General features: G+C 52.3%; 1 protein-coding gene across 4 annotated transcripts in view; it reads left to right on the top strand.

Moving 5' to 3' along the window:
• Positions 1 to 18,879, top strand: part of MAP3K9 (mitogen-activated protein kinase kinase kinase 9) — a 76,005-nt gene extending 57,126 nt beyond the window's left edge. For 2 of the 4 annotated variants that reach the window (XM_087856071.1, XM_045807914.2), the window contains 7 exons: positions 2,053 to 2,293; positions 3,748 to 3,870; positions 5,424 to 5,577; positions 8,014 to 8,082; positions 9,482 to 9,594; positions 10,531 to 11,334; positions 12,643 to 18,879. In XM_087856071.1, coding sequence (XP_087712197.1) covers positions 2,053 to 2,293; positions 3,748 to 3,870; positions 5,424 to 5,577; positions 8,014 to 8,082; positions 9,482 to 9,594; positions 10,531 to 11,334; positions 12,643 to 13,127 — 1,989 coding nt within the window. In that variant the 3' untranslated portion in view covers positions 13,128 to 18,879. Of the gene's footprint in view, positions 1 to 2,052; positions 2,294 to 3,747; positions 3,871 to 5,396; positions 5,578 to 8,013; positions 8,083 to 9,481; positions 9,595 to 10,530; positions 11,335 to 12,642 lie in introns of all 4 variants that reach the window. The other 2 variants (XM_087856072.1, XM_045807916.2) reach the window with 2 other exon arrangements.
• Positions 18,880 to 19,240: the final 361 nt, after the last annotated feature.

Raw genomic sequence — 19,240 nt, 5'->3', positions numbered from 1 at the left:
CACAAGGAGGAGGAGACTCACCGTGTTTGAGGGTCTGGCTGATAATATGGTGCCGTTGGCGAGTATTCTGTGAGTGTCCTGGTTTCCCATGTGGTTCAGCTCATTCTCAGTTTGTCTCAACTTACTGCTTCCAGGTATCGTGATGATGGATTTGTCTTTGGACTGGGGTCTGAGTTCCCTCAAAGGAAGGGTCTACAACACAAACCATCCCCTAGATAAGAGCAGGTAGGAGAGGAAGACTTAGGAAGGCTGAAATTAGCTTGAACTTTTTAACTTTCCCATCTATCAGCAAATCACCCAGCCAGGAATGATTTTTCTGAATCTTACATGTTTTTGTTCTCTGGATGGTGAAAACAGTAGTGGAACAAGGAGAGCCAAGGCTTTGGGGGTGAGGGGTGGCATACGACAGTGAATCTGTTTTTGGTTTATTTCATCGAAGGAGACATTCAAAAGTTCAGGCTCATCTCTCAGATACTTAATGATGAATCTGGGTTCCTGTAAAGGATTGCATTTATAAAATTGAACTCTATCTTCCCCTCCTTCTTTCTCATTCATTCATTGACACTGAGCACCCCTCATATACAGAACAATTTTTTCTTTTCCTTTCTTTTTTTTTTTTTTTTTTTAAGAGGGAGCGATGGAGTGGGGTGGCAGAGGGAGAGAGAGAGAGAGAGAATCCCAAGCAGGCTCCACAGTGTGGAGCCTGATGTGAGGCTCAGTCTCACCACCCTGAGATCATGACCCAAGCCAAAACCAAGAGTCAGACGTTTAATCAACTGAGCCACCCAGAGGCACCCAAGACAATTTTCAAGGTGCTAATCCTTTTCTCACTTACACCCTTTCTATCACTTTTATTATCCATTTACTTTTATTATTTTAAATTTTTATTATCAACTTTGATACTCCCGTGAGAATAGAGGGCAAGTTGAATGAAAAGTTCCTAACATCAGAATATTTTATTCCTCTCTTGTCCCTGTTCTCTCTTCTGTTCTCTGCTCGCTGCTCAGCCTCCCCAGTATGTGCTCACATGCTTTTTTCTAGCCCTAGGCTCCCTTTCTGCAGTACTTTGTTTTAGTCTAGAATGACTTCTTAGAGTAGAACATTCCATGGAGAAATTTTAAGTTTCCACCACGGAAGTGTTGCTCTCACTGCTTTATTGAAGAAATGCCCCACTTTTTTACGTTTTAGTGCTTCATCCCACCCCAGGCCAGTCTTAGGCCCTGGGTAAGCAGCGCTGATAGTAAGATTCCAGATTCGATCATTGTACGCACCTGTTCGGTTTCCTGATTCCATACACCTCCCCCCTCCCCCGCCCCATCTCAGGAACTCCGTGCTGGGTACAGAAGGGAAAGGGGAGGAAGGGAGAGGTTCTGCCCATCTAAGACAGCAGCGGTGCTAGAGCAAGTGCCTGGCAGAGACTTCGGGAAGCGTTTTCTCTTCTCTTTGCTCACGATCCTTCCAGAGCACATGGTTGCCCTTCAAGATGAGAGTTCAAACCATATGCCTCCGTGGAGTCCCTCACCAGCTGAATAGAGGTTTAGAAGACATGCCTCATTACCTTTCGAACAATCACTCAGGAAATATAATTTTATTCGAATGTTAGGTGATACCTGGAGGGCAATTCATTTATCATGGACACATTTTCAGCTAGATCACATTAAGTTGGCTCTGGTTTAAAAAAACGTCCTTCATATAATGGAAAAAATGAAAATAGAACCAAGGCTGTGAAATTTAAGTACATGATAATATTTTCAACCCAGACCCCCATTTTTTTTTCCAGTCATAGGCAGTTTTAATCAGTAATCAAGGAGCAACTAGAAACTCTCAGCCCCTGTCTCCAGGGCTACCGTAGCTGTGTCCTCAGTGTGGCTGGGCTGAGCCTACCCCTCCCCGGCATCCGGGGTGGTCAGCGATTCCTTTACCAGCCAACTGTGAGACCTGAGCCCCTGCCTGGGAATGAGAGTAGGGGGCATTATAAGAGCCCTCGAGGGCCTCGGCCTCCCCGCCTGCCCTGGGCACCCCCTCTTCTCTGCCATGCTTCTGCCCCTGCAGGAGCTCCGCACCTGGGAGGAGGAGCTAACGCGGGCCGCGCTCCAGCAGAAGACCCAGGAGGAGCTGCTGCGGCGCCGCGAGCAGGAGCTGGCCGAGCGGGAGATCGACATCCTGGAGCGGGAGCTCAACATCATCATCCACCAGCTGTGCCAGGAGAAGCCCCGGGTGAAGAAACGCAAGGGCAAGTTCAGGAAGAGCCGGCTGAAGCTCAAGGATGGGAACCGCATCAGCCTCCCTTCCGGTCAGTGGCCGGGGACCTGCTGGGGGGTGGGGGCAGGGGGCCTGGGGGAGCCGGGGACCGGGCTCGGAGGCAGGACGTGCTGGGTCTCAGGACGGAGCAGGTTCCAGGTGGGCCGCTCTGTTCAGGAGCAAGACTGGCCTGCAGCAAAGCTGCCCCCCTGCAGGGGAGGTTTTGAGTGTGACTAGCCACAGAACGGGAAGGAAGACGGACCGGCGACAGGCGGACCGGACAGCAGGCGTCCAGACTGCTAGAGCGTGGCAGCTCGCAGGGAGAACTCCGGGCTCTGCAGAATAGCTCATCTCAGGGTGTCTTTAACTAACTAGTTTTCTGTGGGCAGTTGAGACTAGGATTCGCGGGTAGGAATTTGATTTACCTACAATCTTTCAGAAGCACTTTGGGTGAATAAAGGTACATTTGTAGTATGTTCAGCCTTGGGAAAATGCAAAGTCATAGGAAACTAGGAATTAGAATCTGTGGGGTGTAATGGACCCACGGAGGGAGGGGAGCGCTCAAGTGTGTGTTTATTGTATTCCAAGCCTGTAAGGTCCTGGGAAGCAAACTCAGTAGAGGGGTAAGGACACCAAGGGAAAATGGCATCATAGGGACAGTAGCGGAGGATTTTAAGCACCAGGATGATGGCTTCGGTACAGACAAGGGAATTCATTCAGTGAAATTCAGTGGATGAGTTTGTGGGACATGTTTACCAGTGTCCTTTTTGCACATTTTTTCTGGCCAGGCAGCAGAGTCTGTGAGCCCCTCGTGAGCGTGCCGCGCGTGGCAGCCTGCTGCCGTGTGCTGGGGAAGCTCAGAGGGAAACAGTAGCTCCCACCTTCAGGGAGACCACGTCTAGTTGGGAGACCCAGGTGCAGACGCTCAGCTGTTGATTACACGTCTTGGTAGATGAGGACCCTGGGACTTAGAAAGCCAGGGCTGTACGGCTTACCTTCTTTATGCTGTGCCGTAAGTGCCTTTGGAAGGCATCCCATTAGCCCCATGGCGCTTGCCTCCCTAGGTTCCCACCAAGGATTAGTCCTTATTCCTTGCTTTGCTGCCCTTAGTGAGGAGTATCCGTCTGCCCACTTTGGTCCCCGAGAAAAGGGGGCCTGTCCTCATAGATTGTAAGAAACAGAATTTTAAGTGAGATTTCCTAGAATAATCAGCAAGTCTCATGATCTTAGGAAAACTATCGTAAATGTGTAATTGGACACCAGTGTCCACTGTAGATGAGGTTGACTTGGAGAGTGAATTTTCCTTCTCCTCATACGTTCGTCTTGCTGTCCTGCCACCTTTGGGGAGAAAGAGATGATTCTGAAAGAGAAGGTTTCCCAGGAGAACAGGGGGCTTCTTAGGAAACCAGGGCCTGTCCCTCAAGCTTGCCAGGAGATGTCACTTTTCTCATAGGAACTGGGGTATGGAAAATTCTAATGCACACACGTGTCTTTTTCCCCAAGCAGATTTCCAGCACAAGTTCACGGTTCAGGCCTCCCCCACCATGGATAAAAGGAAGAGTCTCGTCAACAGCCGCTCCAGTCCTCCAGCGAGCCCCACCATCATTCCTCGCCTTCGAGCCATCCAGTGTGAGACTGTTTCCCAAATTAGTTGGGGCCAGAACACACCAGGGGCATCTGTCCCCTGCTCTGTCCAGCCACCGACTGGCCCAGGCTTGCTCCATCCATAACTTCTGCCGCCTGTCCTCGGCAATGTGTATATACATGCACATATGTACGCAAACCCTTAGCCCTCCTTCTTGTCTCTCTCCATTAGCTTTATACTCCTGCCTCCCCTGCTTTTCCCTAGAGACCAGCAGAGGGGTTTGTGGGTATTGATGGGATCTTTCCTGAACTACAAAGCAATTCAGAAACTGGTGTGTGATGTAGATAGCGTGGTACCTGGCCTGGGGGCCTTGTGTGCTCTCTGCCATATTTGGGGCATCGTTGTTTTTCTTTTGTTCATGCTTCCCAGGGAAGGGTGTTTTCAAAGTGTAGGTCCTAAGGAAACTTGCCAAATACTTTGTGATAGGCCAAATCTGGACCAATTTTGCTTTGACCACAGTGTTTATTAAAAAGAATTTACACACATGTGTGTGTGTATGAATGGAGTCATTTCCCTAACTTAAAGATAGAGATTTCATTTAAAAACAAAACCAAAAAACAAACCCTAGCTGGCTGTGCTTGAAAAATCCTTTCATTTCTGTGGATTCCCTTCCTTCATGTGGCCACAGTTGGCTGGAAGCGATGGTGGCTTCCATATGCTCTGTATTTTGCTTCAGTCCCCTCAGCTCCTATTTTTTGGTGTCTGGAACCATCCACTCATTTATGATGTAAGCCTAGTCTCTGAAACATTTGGGTTTCAACTTGTGCTGTAAGGTAGCAATGTCAGAAGAACGTTCCTCCTCTCTTATCTGTTGTATTTCTCTAGGCCTGTTCCTTCCCCTCCTCCTCCTATTCCCGACTTCCTGCTCCATAGTCTTGAGCTCCTCATTGTCTTCCTTTCTTTTTTTTTTTTTTTAAAGATTTTATTTATTTATTCGACAGAGATAGAGACAGCCAGCGAGAGAGAGAACACAAGCAGGGGGAGTGGGAGAGGAAGAAGCAGCCTCCCAGCGGAGGAGCCTGATGTGGGGCTCGATCCCATAATGCCGGGATCACGCCCTGAGCCGAAGGCAGACGCCCAACCGCTGTGCCACCCAGGCGCCCCCTCATTGTCTTCCTTTCTTACCAAAACTCTTTTCTGCACTTCCAAGTCTTCCTCACCCCCTTATCTTTTTTTCTTTCCTACCTACCACCTTCCCTACCCACCCCCAGGCCAGTTCCACCCAACAAAACAAGTTCCTTAAGTCAGATCTGTTTGGAACTCTGATGTCTGGCTGGTCTGAGCTCCAGCTTTGCATTGGATTTAGGAGAATCTGGGAAGTTTTTCCATGTTTGGTACTTTGAGAGTTCTCCATGATTGGTGCCTGAGGACTTGAAGGCTCCACTTGGGCACAGAGTTTTTGAGGAGGTGTGACTTCTTCCCTGCAACTCCATATGTGTATGTGTGTGCGTGTCTGTGTCTGGTGAGGTAGAGGCTAGTTTTGGGGGGACTCTGTCTATCTTTTTTCCAGATTCCATCCAACTTTTGTTATTCACAGTGACACCAGGTGAAAGCAGCAAAACCTGGGGCCGGAGCTCAGTCATCCCGAAAGAGGAAGGGGAGGAGGACGAGAAGAGGGCCCCCAAGAAGAAAGGACGGACGTGGGGGCCAAGTACGCTTGGTCAGAAGGAGCTTGCCTCAGGAGATGAAGGGTAAGAGCCAGAATGCAGGAGAGTCTTTCCACTTAAAGATGGGTATTCCCTTTTAAAACTACGATGTGAAATACTTCTGCTCTGTTGTGCGTTTCATTGCTTTCTGAGAAATTACAAGCCCTCTTGCTCTTTGCAACGGTTTACCAATCTCCTTGCTCCCCGGAACCTCCCCTAGGACGGCCCTCAGCATACTTTCTGTGTAAAGGGCCGGATAATAACTATTTTAGGCTTTGTGGGTCCTATTATCTCTCTTGCAGCTCCTTTGCTCCGCCCCGTGTTGCCATGCCGAAGCAGCCGTAGACCACGGGCGACACGTAAATGAAGGAGCGTGCCTATGTTTGTTCAGTAAAACGTCATAAACACAGGCGGTGGACGGGAGTTAGCCCCCCAGTTATAGTTTGCTGACCCCTGCAGGCGTCTGGCTCAGAGTAGCAAGTAGACCAAGCGGTAACCGAGTATGAGGAGTTCTGCCACATGTTCTACTTCCATCTGGCTCGTCCTCTTCAAACGTCCGCTCAGAGCAAAGAGAAGGACGAGCAGGGCTTACTAGACTCTCTTGACTTGGAGGCTTATGCCGAAGCAGGGGTGGACGGAATAACCCAGCTCTGGTAGTCAGTGCACTCAGATGTAACTCCAAGGCCACCGGAACTTTTTTTTTTTTTAGTTCAATTAATTAACAGTTTCAGAGGTAGAGTTCAGCGATTCATCAGCCTTCTCTAACACCCAGTGCTCATGACATCACGGGCCCACCAGAACTTCTTTTAAGCCACCCTGACAGGTGTGAGCGCCTCCTCTGGGAAAAGCACGAGACCCAGCTTTGTGTCTTGGATGTGCTTGTGTTCTTCCTGTGGCTTCCACGTTAAATTGTCTCAAGTCCCGGTTCTTCAGAGGCCAGTCCCTTGCCCTGTAGTTAGCAGTGGCGAGCGTAACCACTGACCCCAGACCGCCTGGGTGTGAATCCTGGCCCCACCAGGCCTCGCCCTGTGGGCTTAGGTGTTCCCGTCTGTAAAACGGGGCTTATGTCAGCACCCACCTCATGGAGCTGATGCGAGGATTCAGTAAGTTCCTCCTTGGGAAGGGCGGACAAGATCCGCTGGCTCGTGGTGAGCCTGTGTAAATACTGCTCTGAGGGTCCCTCCGCGCTTTGCGTGCGATTTCTGTGTCACACCTGGAGAACGAGCGTAGTGGCGTATAGCTCTTATTCTTGCTGTTAGAATCTGGAATCCTGTTTCTTGACTTTTCTAAGTGTGAGAAGCAGCAGCAACCCCCTTCTCCCTTTTCAGTGACTCTCCCGAGCTTGTGCCTGGACCTGTTCCTGGCTCTGGGATTCCTTTGACTACTAAGAAGATTTCAGGTCCAAAATCTGTTTTCTCATGTCAGATCTGAGCTGAAGGTGAAAATACCAGTTTGGTGCATAACAGATTGAAGCCAGGCTTTATAAATCACTAGATGCCTTGGAACAGAGCAAAGAAAGGAAGGGAGGGAGGAAAGAAAAGGAAAACGAAGAAAGAAAAAGAACATTTAGGTATTTAGGGCCAGCTCCCTAAGCGCCGTGAGAGTTCGGTGACTGAGCCCTCTAGGGATGGCAGAGTGCTCTGCCGTGGGAGGTAACGTAGGGCAAGAGCTCTCAGGCTGATTTCCTTTGAGCCCTGGGGTAGAGCAGGGTTGAGGTGGGTCTGAGAAACTCAGTCACCCTGAATCCCTTGGTATTTCTGACACTCATGTGATTCCTGATAGATTCACCTGATGGGATTTCCTGTGGATCCCAGTAGTTCTGTTTCATTGATAGATATTTTTTGTCTTGCTGGTAAATTAACTTCATTTCACATCCCAAAATATTAATTTTGGCATTTTCTTCCCCCTTGCATAGATTTGCCCTCAAAACTTTTGTCACGTTCAAAATAGGACTTAATTTTTTATGATTCTCAGTTCCTATTCAAGAAATAAAGTATATTCCATTCATTCTCGAGTAAAGACCTCTTTCATGTCAGATATTTTTGAGAGCCTCTGTATGACAATATTTCTAATTTTAGTCCCTATCAACGGAAGAAAATATGTCACAACAGAAAGCTGTATTGAATTCAGTAATGTTAAGTGAATTTGCATTTCCATCATTTCAAAAAATAGTATGTATCTCAGAGGGAACATATGTACTGCCTCGTAGACAGCTTGGGATCTGTGGATTCATGCGGTCTGTGCATTGTGCTGTGGTGGCTCGGGGACCTTTGTCCCACAGATTGGGAGGTCCTGGGGCTGTGGCAGCTCAAGCAGGGCCACCACGTTGAGATTCCTGCATGGTGTGGGCTGTGCTGACCGGGCCAGAGGAGGGCAGCTGGCCACACAGTTGGAGTTGAGCCTTGAGGGCTCCCATGTGGGAGAGGCTTGAGTTGGATGCACCCACTGTTGCCTACTACTCGTTTTCTTTATTCATTGAAGATCCCCTCAGAGACGTGAGAAAGCTAATGGTTTAAGTACCCCATCAGAATCTCCACATTTCCACCTGGGGTGAGTCTAACCTTCACCCTTCCATCGAATGTGTTCGTAATAGTCTCCCTTCCATTTCCTTGCTCTCACGGCACACCCCATAGAATCGAGCCTCGTTGTTGCCAAGGCTGTGCTGACTTTTCTTCTTTGGTACCCTCGTGCACCCTGGGAGCTTCCTGTGTTGGTCTGACTTTCCCTTTCTTCCCTGACCACTCCTGTTGTTGGGATTCTCCTGGCACCCTTAGTTATAGGGAGACGATCCAAGGCAATTTATCCTTTCGTCCTTAGCACTGGCTTTGACTTTGCTAATCAGGATTCCCTTCAACACAGAGCTGGAGGTGATGTTAGAAGATTATCAGTTAGAAGTCCCAGACTGGGGGTTTAGGAGATGCTTATCTCTGGCTGTGTATTTTGGTAGAAACCACCGGTGGCTGGAATGTACCTGAATTTGCTGGTATTTCTGATAGCACTTGAAACAGAGATCTGAAATGAGGGGAAACATAGGTCCTTCTCTCTCCCTCAGGATGGACTGGGAGGGGTGGGCTTTATTTGAATAGCTTTTTCTGGCCCTAAAATGAGAGCCACCTCTGATTATATTCCTGGTATTTCCAAGGCAATCTATAACCCACAGATTACCTCAGTCTTCCCTCTTTATTGTCCACAGTGCTTCTAGGCCTGTGATTCCCCCATCGTATGTGGGGGTGGGAGGGTACCCTGTCAGGATCCTCAGAGTTACTGGCTTGAGGGTGTGAGTGCATCACAGGGATTTGAAAGCAAGCTCCTGCCCTTTTCCCCTCCGTTCCCAGGCAAACCAGGGGCTCGAGTACAGTATTATGTACTCCCCACATAGGTCTGTCCCAAAGTGCACTGGGTTGGCGCAGCTTTGTTGACTGTTTTTTGTTTTTAAAAAGTGGCTGGCTTTGAAAGTTGCCTAAGCATGCCATAAGCTTGGAAGGAGTGGAGAAACGGTCTGAGTGGAGCAGCCTGGCTGTCCGTGTCTGCTGGCTCATCTGCCCGGGGCTTGCCTGGCATTGCGGTGTCCCCGAGGTCAGCACTGCGCTGTAGACAGTGTCCTGGAGTGACGGCCTCTCCCAGAAGATGGGCTCGGGCAAGACCCTGGCAGAGCTGGGCAGTCCTCACTCTTCCTGTTCTCCTGCCAGCCTGCCTGCTAGATCTTTCCCCGGCCCCACAGCAGCATGGGGAGGGGTGGGCTCGTGCACTGCCTTTCCTTTCCTAGAGCATGTGCACTTCTGTTCGTGATGCAAGGGGACTCAGTAATGTTTGCTGCCTGTACCCCAAGGCTCTTGGGCTTTGGTGGAATTAAGCACACAGGGAGAGACATTTGCACAGGCCCATGGAGGTGAGGGTGGAGTAAGGGAAGTAACCAGTTCTCACAACTTCCTCGTTTCCTCCTATTTAGCCTCAAGTCCCTGGTAGATGGATACAAACAGTGGTCGTCCAGTGCCCCCAACCTGGGGAAGGGCCCGAGGAGTAGCCCAGCCCTGCCAGGGTTCACCAGCCTTATGGAGATAGGTGAGCATTGCCTTTGTCCTGACTGTCGCTGTTCCCTGCGGGAAATTTTGGCCAAGCTTCTGGGACTGTTTCAGGACCCCTAGTGCCCCTTCATGGGGGTTGTCTCCTCTTTACCCAACTCCTGGGCCCCCACCCAGTTCCCTCTTGGCTTGCTCTACTCCCAATTCATCGAACCTTCCCAAATCACAGTTTCTTCCTACTGCTGCCATTGGGACCTGCCCTTGGCCTCCTATCTCAAGGAGCCAGGTATAGTCTCCTTAGGGCAGTGCGGAGGGTGAGACCTTGAATCAGGCACTTCCCTTTGCGGGGTCACTTTCCTTTGTATCCTGATGTGGGGAGTCTGCAAAACAGGAGGTGGTGGTAGAAGGCACTGTGATCTTTCTCCAAGGAAGCTTTCCAGTGGCCTGTGATTGCTGAACGGGTAAGGTCTTCTCCAGGCTCTCTCTCAGGTAGTAAGTCCTCTTCTCTCTGAAGATTTCCAAGGTCTTAGTAGGTCCATTGATAGAGTAAATGCACCTTCACATGTGGAGTGGTCTTAAGACAGGTCTCCGGGCCATCCTAGAAATTCAAGATCCCTTCCAAGTTTAAGGTGCAAAAAATTAGGAATGTTACTGTTCTACCCACTATTCTAGGAAACTCACCTCTTGTGTTGAGGGTCCCGATGAAAGAAGTAGAAAAGTAGCAGATTTCCTTTTCTGAAAACACGAAAAGAAGCTCTGGAATGGAGAGGGATTTCCTTGTGTTGGTCACAGTTGAGTGTGGAGGGCAAAGCCCTGGGGGTTCGATGCCCGGTTCCTTATCCCGCCCGTGAGACTCTTGACCTTTGCGTTCCTGACGCTCCGCCAGGAGGCCCAGGGTTGGGGAGAAGGACAAGATTCTTCCACTTGCTGCTTCATTCCATTTGCTGTCTCCCCTCCCTTCCTCTCATCTTCACAGAGGATGAGGATAGCGAAGGCCCAAGGAGTGGGGAGAGCCGTCTACAGCATTCACCCAACCAGTCCTACCTCTGTATCCCATTCCCTCGTGGAGAGGATGGAGAGGGCCCCTCCAGCGATGGAGTCCATGAGGAGCCCACCCCGGTCAACTCAGCCACCAGTACCCCGCAGCTGACGCCCACCAACAGCCTCAAGCGGGGCGGCACCCACCACCGCCGTTGTGAGGTGGCTCTGCTCGGCTGTGGGGCTGTTCTCGCAGCCACAGGCCTAGGGTTTGACCTGCTAGAAGCTGGCAAGTGCCAGCTGCTTCCCCCGGAGGAGCCTGAGCCACCAGCCCGGGAGGAGAAGAAGAGGCGCGAGGGTCTTTTCCAGAGGGCCAGCCGTCCTCGCCGGAGCACCAGCCCCCCATCCCGGAAGCTCTTCAAGAAGGAGGAGCCCATGCTGTTGCTAGGAGACCCCTCTGCCTCCCTAACGCTGCTTTCTCTCTCCTCCATCTCGGAGTGCAACTCCACCCGCTCCCTGCTGCGCTCGGACAGCGATGAGATCGTGGTGTACGAGATGCCTGTCAGTCCGGTCGAGGCCCCCCCGCTGAGCCCTTGCACCCACAACCCCCTGGTCAACGTCCGAGTGGAGCGCTTCAAACGAGACCCTAACCAGTCCCTGACTCCCACCCACGTCACCCTGACGGCCCCCGCGCAGCCCAGTGGTCACCGGCGGACTCCTTCTGACGGGGCCCTCAAGCCAGCGGCTCTCCTCGCCAGCAGGAGCCCCTCCAGCAATGGCTTGAGCCCCAGCCCTGGAGCAGGTGAGTCCGGTCCTCCTCCTCTTTTCTCTTTCCTGCCTTGTGCCTCCCCCAGGAGCGGCAGTACCGGAGTGAGTGCCATTCCTCCCGACTCAGCTCACAGGACGTGCCGCCCTGGGGCTGGAGCGGCGGCCAGGCTGGCTGCCTTCTGTCCGGCCTGTGCGTCAGTCGCAGAAGACAGGCCGGTTCTAGCAAGCATCAGAGCCAGGGTTCCCTTGGGATGCAGGCCCTGGGCCTCGGAGCGCGCAGTGCCGTGCTGGCAGGGCTCGGGTGGGCCAGGAGCCGCGCTCCGTCTGCTCCTGGAGGCGGAGACTGAGGTTCCCGGAACGGAGGCCGTGCCGCACACAGGACGGGTGTTTGGTGCCGTGTGGCTGGGCTCCTGCCTGCCATTACCGCTTAGTACAGACATACAGGCAAGCTTCCTCCTGTGCGTGCTGCCCGACATCACTCATCCCTGACTCGTGCCTGACCCCGGACGCGGAGAGGGGTGCAGGTGAATTGCCAGTACGGCCGCCTTCTCTGTCTGACACCAGCCACCGGGGCATACGTAACCTGGTTCGCTCCCACCACCATCCCCTGCTCCCTAGAGACCTAAGTCTGGCTCTGAAACCGCTCCCAGGGGAAGACGACGAGATAGCAGTTGAGATTTCAGCGATATTTGAGTGTAAATGACAATTGTGTTTTCCCCTTCAGCTTGCCCCTCCCCTCTTTAGATTTTCTTTGTTGGACTCCGATGTGTCTCTTTGGGAAGAGACCTTACGATTCATCTTTAGAGTTTTGATACCTCGATTTGTTCCTGCCTCACATGTTTATTCACTGCATGAACTGGGAATAAACAGACGCTTCCTTACGTCAGGGGTCAGCAAACTTACTTGGTAAAGGGCCAGATAGTAAATGTTTTAGGCTTTGGGGGTCCCATGGTCTCTGTTGTAACTGCTGTTCAACACGGCTGCTGTAGTGGGAGAGGAAGCAGTAAGTGTGGCCGTGTTACATTAAAGCTTTATTCGCCAACACAGGGTGGCCCGTGGAGCACAGTCCCACCTTACGCTCTTTCATCACAGATGTGACCTCCGTATGTCCCACGATTATTTTTATTATCAGATACAGTGATCATGGCCTTCTGGTTCACTGCTGTATCCCCAGTGCCTCCCAGCACACTGCCCTGCACATAGTAGGTGCTCATTTGATATTTGTTACTTGGGTTAGTCCAAGTGACTGGGGACATGGCAGCTGTGGGGAGGGAGCAGTTTATACCTGGCCCAGAAACGTGGTGCTGTCGTCTGATGCTTCTCCCTTTGTCTCTTTGACCAGGAATGTTGAAAACCCCCAGCCCCAGCCGAGACCCCGGTGAATTCCCCCGTCTCCCTGACCCCAATGTGGTCTTTCCCCCAACCCCAAGGCGCTGGAACACACAGCAGGACTCCACCTTGGAGAGACCCAAGACCCTGGAGTTTCTGCCTCGGCCGCGTCCTTCTGCCAACCGGCAGCGGCTGGACCCTTGGTGGTTCGTGTCCCCCAGCCATGCCCGTAGCGCCTCCCCAGCCAACAGCTCGAGCACGGAGACGCCCAGCAACCTGGACTCGTGCTTTGCTAGCAGCAGCAGCACTGTGGAGGAACGGCCCGGACTTCCGGCCCTGCTCCCGTTCCAAGCGGGGCCGCTGCCCTCCGCCGAGCGGACGCTTCTGGATCTGGACGCAGAGGGCCAGAGTCAGGACAGCACTGTGCCGCTGTGCAGAGCTGGACTGAACACACACAGGCCTGCCCCGTATGAGATTCAGCAAGAGTTCTGGTCTTAACGTGAAAAGGGTTGGGGGTGGCCAAGGGGGAAGCAGGAGGAGATCGGGGGAGCTGGCTGGCACAGCCCTTTCTCAGAGTTGGACCCCCTGAAATCCAGCCCTACTTCTTGCACTGATAATGCACTTTGAAGATGGAAGGGGTGGAAGCAGGGCCACTTCAGAGGGTCCCGTGCCCTGCAGGGCCTTTCTACCCATGTCCACTGGAAGGGGCTGTGGCCATCAGCTCTGGCTGTGTAGGGGAGGGAGGGGTGCGTGCATGTCCCCCACCCTCCACAGTCTTCCTCGCCTTTAGGGTGACCCTGCAGGGTCACTCAGCCAAATCTGTCTGCTGCTCCCTCTCCTCAGCCCCCCAGGGAAGCCCAGAGCCTGTCCTGGAGTCCTTTTGTTAGCCCTGAGTTTCGCCTTCCCAAACACCAGTATTGGATACTCCACGATTAATTTTGTTCCTCTTCCACATTCTTCCCCCACACCCACGAATCAGAATCTCATTTGGGGTGAGTTAGGAGCTTTTCCATGTCCTCAGCCCTTACGTGCCAGCCGGAGGATAGAAGGCACGGTGCCCGGTGTGGGGCGCAGGAGTTGACGGATCTGGCACTTACCTGCCTGCAATTCCAGGTGCCCCCCCCGATTAATTTGAGCCTCGCAGGGGTAAGGGGACCTGCCTCAGTGAGAACTGGGGGGAGGAGGAGGAGGAGGAAACCCAGAGTCTAGTGGCAGCCAAGAGGGTCACAGAGTCTGTCCTTATTCCTTTTGGAAACATGCAAATCAGGGCAGAAACCAGCACCTGTTGATGGCATCCATCTCCTACCCGGGGTCTGGACGCGGCCAGACCAGTTTCTGCCACAACCATGCTCATCCCAGGGATCGTTTCTTGGGAGACTCACTCACCAGTGCCAGTTCTGAAGCCAGAGACAAAGTTCCTGTGTTTGTCTGTTTTGTTGTCTGCTCTTTATGTGCTCTGCCCTTCCCTTGATCTTTCCTCCCATCCCCGGGATCTGTGGACTTCGGCTTATGTGTTTGGTTGGTAGAGACTTGGCACTGCTCCAAAAGAGCATATTGGTGGGGGTGGGGGCCCCTGGACACTGGGAGCTGGACCGGTGGGGATTTCTTCGCAGCCAGGCCATCCGTTTTCTGGGATGCCCTTCAAGGACAACGGAGCCTTAGTACCTTCCGCAAACGGATGCGGTGAGGCCATGATGTTTGTAAGGTGCTTAGAGAGCCCCCAGTGTGCAGCAAGCTCTGAGCCCCAGGCTGTGCAGACTGACCACGGCCTCTTGTCTCTGTACACAGTGGCCCCTGCTGCTGGGCTCTGGACCCTGAACTGGGGCGGAAGGAGAGCAGAGGCCAACCCCGACTTTTCTGGAATGTGTTTCCTTAACTTGAATGTTGAGTTGCTTCCGGAGCTTTCTCCTGTGTACCTTCACTTTTCCCCTTACCCTGAGGCCTCCTGTGTCAAGTGTGAACAGTTCTCTTTGTGCGGGACACACACACAAACTTGATAGAGAGCAGAGCTTTAGGCCGTGCTCCTCTCCCCTCCAGACTCTCCAAATGTTGCTTCACTGTCCTCTCTCACAGAATAGTTCCCTGGAAGTGTCGTAGGACAGCCCGCAGGCTGCCAGCGTTTGCTGCCTGGAGGCCAGAACACAGGGAGCCACAAAGCTGGCTCAGGGCATGCGTTTGGTCACTGCTCCGTCTCTCTCTGTAACTGATAAAGTCCCATCGTGGGAATGAAAAAAGGGGTGACCTTGGTTTTCAAATTGCTCCTTGTTTTAGGAGCTCACTGGCACTTTGGCTCAAGGGCACCACCTCCCCTTGGGTGGGAGGCACTCTTAGTGTATGTCCCCGGGGCTTTGCTGCTGGGTCTCATCTCCCTTGCTTTGTGCAGTGAAGACTGAAAGAGATGATTTTTGCCTCCATCCCCTCACCCCATGGCCAGAAGGGGGGAAAATGTGAATCCTGTGCACAGTTCCAGCCAACCAAATGGCTCCCCTTCATTCTTGATGGGGAGAGGGCGGCACGTGGTCTGTTCTTGCCCTTCCCTGGACTCTCCAATGCCCCAGTTCCTAAGTCACTAATGCATCGGTAAGGCTTTGGCTCCACTGAACGGCCCTTCGGTGGGGTGCAGCATACAGCAAAATGCAAACCTTGCTGGCTCTGGACAGTGCTCTGTGCTGTGGGGCAACTGACCGTTTTCTACTTTTTGTTGTTCTTTGAGGCTGCACCCGTCTTTTCTGGAAGTGGTGGTATAACTATTACCGTGTAGGCTTAACGGTGGCCACTTGGCATTGAGTGAGAGACGGAACCCATTACTCCCGCATCCAGAGGGAAGACGGGAAGCCTGGGTCGGCTGAGGGTAGAATTGCACATGCAAGAGGCAGAAGGAGGGTTAGTCTGCAGCTGCTTCGCTGAGCTTGCACGAAGACGGACGAGTTCTTTCTCAGCTCCTCCAAACCCTGCCTCTGACGGGCTCCTGCCCGCCACTCTCTCTGTGGGGCGAGGCTTGGTTGGATAAGGATGCTGTATGATAATGGGTTTGAGTTGCTTTCCGTCCGCTTTGGCTCCCTAGTCTCTGTGGTCACGGTCAGGAGCAGGCCTTGAAGCTGGGATCAGTCCCTGCAGTGGCATTAGCCAGCATCCCCTGTTCTCTTTCCTTCTCTTTCCTCAGGAGCACTTTCTGCTCTTGGCAGGGGCTCACTCCCTGGAAGATGGTACTGCTCTCTGCTCTTCCTCCTTGGGTCCTTCCACTGATTCTAAACAGGATTATCTTCTATTTCCCCCCCTGGGGATCCAGGCCACTGCCAGGGGCTGAGTGGATGTCCCCATTTCCCCCATGTGTTGTTTCTAAGAGGCTTCGGTGGATGTTTTTCGCTTCATATCCTTTAGTATCCCAGGGGTCTGGTGGTAATGGTGAAGGTGGTGACGATATCGTGCATGGGTCAGCACTGAATAGTGCTAACCTTTCCTCCTGACCTTTACAAAATTGCAACATTGTCCTTCTGATACATTTGCTGGTAGAGAAGAGGCAATGCTTGAAGAGGAAGAAATTCAAAGGAAGAGGAATTGAAAGGCTGCTTGGGCGGGCTGCTGAGTTGGGCTCGGAGCTCTTGAGCCATGAACAGGGTGGCTCTCTTCCACTTTCTGCTTTGCTCTCTCACCTCGGGCTTGGTTTTTAGCTCCTCTCAAATTTCCTTCCTGTAAAAGCAACCATTGCCTGCTTCCCTGTCAAGGGCAATGAGGACGTGTATCTGAGCAGGTCGCAAAGCACGCAGCTCCCTGCCTACCATCAGGATGAACTGCTGACATGAACAGGGCGGGTCTCACCACTTTTGCCTCTAGGGGACTTGCCTGCTTTCTGGAAGAGTAGTGATTTGGAGTTGGCTTAGCACGGGGTCCGTGGTCAGACACATGTTCTGCATTTATGTAGCACCTGGTGTTTATAAGCATCCTTTCTAATCGCCCCACTTGTCGGGCTGGCCCTCACCACTAGTGTCTCAGGAAGGAGGAACTAGGAGACGGGGAGGCTGGAGGCAGCATCAGAATGACAGTTTGGGGTCGCAGATTGTTTAGGAGTCATTCCCAGAATCTGCTTTGTTTTGGAGTCTGGAATCAGGCCAATTCCTGGAAGAATCTTTGGGAGAAGGTCTGCCGGCCCTTGAGATACATGTCCTGGTATGAGGCTCTTTACAAGGCCCCTTTTCCCTCAGACCACGGTTGCTCAGGGACACAACAAGACACCCCAGGGGCACCTAGGTGTGGCTTGTTGTCAATGCTCTTGCTCCTCAGTCCCCACAGTGGAGGCCCCCTCCTCCCTTGCCCCCCCCCCCCAGGGAGGGAGACACCTCCTGAGCATTGCTAACTCTTCAAGCTCGCTTTTCACAAAAGCACAGAGCAGCGGCCCCTGAAGGCTGGATGGCTTCAGGCAGCCTTGACCTTTTCCTCGTGTGTTCAGTGAAGCCTGTGCTTTTGGCTCAGACACGTGAGGGCGCCCCTTCAGGCAGCTGGGAAACACTCCGTTGCCTCTTGAAGGATTTGGGGGAAGAAGCAGATGTTGCCCTCGCTGCAGTGCCAGGCTTTTCCTGAAAGCTCTGCCAGAGACTGGCCGGGGTCAGAGGTGAGAGCAGCCCACAACACGTTGTGATGCTAAGTGACCGTGGAGGCAGGAGCGGCAGGCTGGTGGTGACCAGAACTGCCTCCATACTAGTTGTGTGAAGTTGCAGAGGTTTCTTCCCCTCTCTGGACCTCTGAGCCCAGCCACGAACTGAGGGGGATCCTACCTTCCCCGCCTGAAGCACGAAGCCCTTTGACTTTCAGCTGTCTGATCCTGGAACCCGATGTCCAGCACCGATGAGCCTCACCTTGCTAGATGGCTTCCCTTCGTGGAGAGTGTGTGCGCGTGTGTGCGCGTGTGTGTGTGGCTGTAGGTCGGAACCAGTAGGATATCGGCAGTTTCCTATGGTTCAGCTACTAGGCCACCTGCCTCTCTCCTTGGCTTCAGGCCCGAGGATGACCTCTTGTCAAGCTACATTTGTTATTAGAAGCACGTTCCCAAATGCTCTCTTCTTTCAGACAGATCCTTGCTTTCTTAGATCAGGAATTCAAATGAGTGAAAATCCACATTAGAAAGGAAAACACTGCTGCCTCTGGGCGTCCTCAGTCCCTAGCACCTCCCTGGCCTTGTCACCTGGGCACTTGCCATCGCAGGCACTGGCGTTTGAAGGCGGGACGCAGAGACGGGCGTCCTGGCTAATGAAGGCTAAGTTATGGGATTTTGGTGCCTAGTTAACCTGACCCAGCTCTGGGTGGCTGTGCAGGCCAGGTGAGCCTCTCGTCCACTTCTCAGACTGTTGACTATTTTCCATTTGTCCTGATGAGATACCGACAGCGCCCCCCTCCTTTGTTCATTTCCGGTCTTGGGCTCTGGAAGCACCGCGGCCTCCCCAGGCTGCTCAGGGAGCCCCAGCATTTGTTGTTCTGAAGGTTGGGCTCCTTCCTTTAATCTGGAGCCAGAAGGACTGGCCTTTCTGATTCTTACTGCCTGTGGCTCCCCGCACCCCCTCACCCCAACCAGAGCCTTGCCCTGGGTCCCTCGCTCACGCTGCAGCTAGACCAGAGAAGAGCCGTTGTGGTGAGTTACACGCCCTTGGTCCCCAGTTGTAGCAAAGAAGGGAGCTGATGAACTCGTCAGCTTTCTCTGGTTTTCCTCACTGTCCATCCTAAACACGCACACACACACACACACACAGACTCGCACGCTCACACACTCACATGCTTGCACACATTTAAACTGTATCTTCTGGAGGATTAAGGAAAGAGGTTGGAGATAGGTTTTACTTGGTTTGCAGAAACACTTTCTTTGGGATTTTCTTCCCCGGTAGAGCCTTTGAGTCTGGGTAAAGTGAAAGTTCACATTTGTGTTCGTCTTGTTTCTCTGGAATTAGCTACTAGTTTTCATTCCTAGGCGCCAATGTCTTGTCCATATGTCCTGACCCTGTGTTCTTGAATTCCCATTTTGCTTTGGGATTTAAGTTATTGTAATTTGTCAACAATATTTAAAAGTAGAAAAGTCCTGAGGGAAACTTACCAGGTTCTTTTCTTTGGCTTTTTTTTTTCAAGGTACTGTAAATTGTTAACTAGGGATGCCAAGCAGGCTTGGTTCAATGGCTAAACCTCTTGTATTACAGTGTAATGCTGATGGAGCCTGGTCCCGCCACCAGAGCACACACAGACTTGAATAAAACTGTTACAACAATGACTTCTGGTTTGCCATGTGCTTCGTAAGCTTATCCTTTCCCCTCTTTTTAATTAAACAAAATGTCCAAGTAACTGGCTCTTTCTGGGGGATTTCCATACGTGGGGAAAAATAGAACCCATGGCTATGGAGCGGGAAAGAGGAGGTGGGTAACGAAGGCCCTGGAGCCCCCGGCTGGACCACAGGGGCCCTTCTGGCACATGGCACTGAGCAGCAATGCCTAGATGAGTCTGTCTCTTCTCACAACTGACTTTTGCACGGGCCACGTGGGCTTTCAGAGCCCCCGGCAAGCATGTGCCGTCTCCCACCCCTCTCATCCTCCACCCTGGTGTTCCCGGGGAAGTGGTAAACGGGGCTAAGAGGA

Source organism: Ursus americanus, chromosome 26 (genome assembly GCF_024610735.1).
Source record: "Ursus americanus isolate L20-20 chromosome 26, mUrsAme1.1.p, whole genome shotgun sequence".
Classification (NCBI taxonomy): domain Eukaryota; kingdom Metazoa; phylum Chordata; class Mammalia; order Carnivora; family Ursidae; genus Ursus; species Ursus americanus.
The sequence above is the reverse complement of the archived record's forward strand: the minus strand, read 5'-3'. Positions and strand labels throughout refer to the sequence as shown.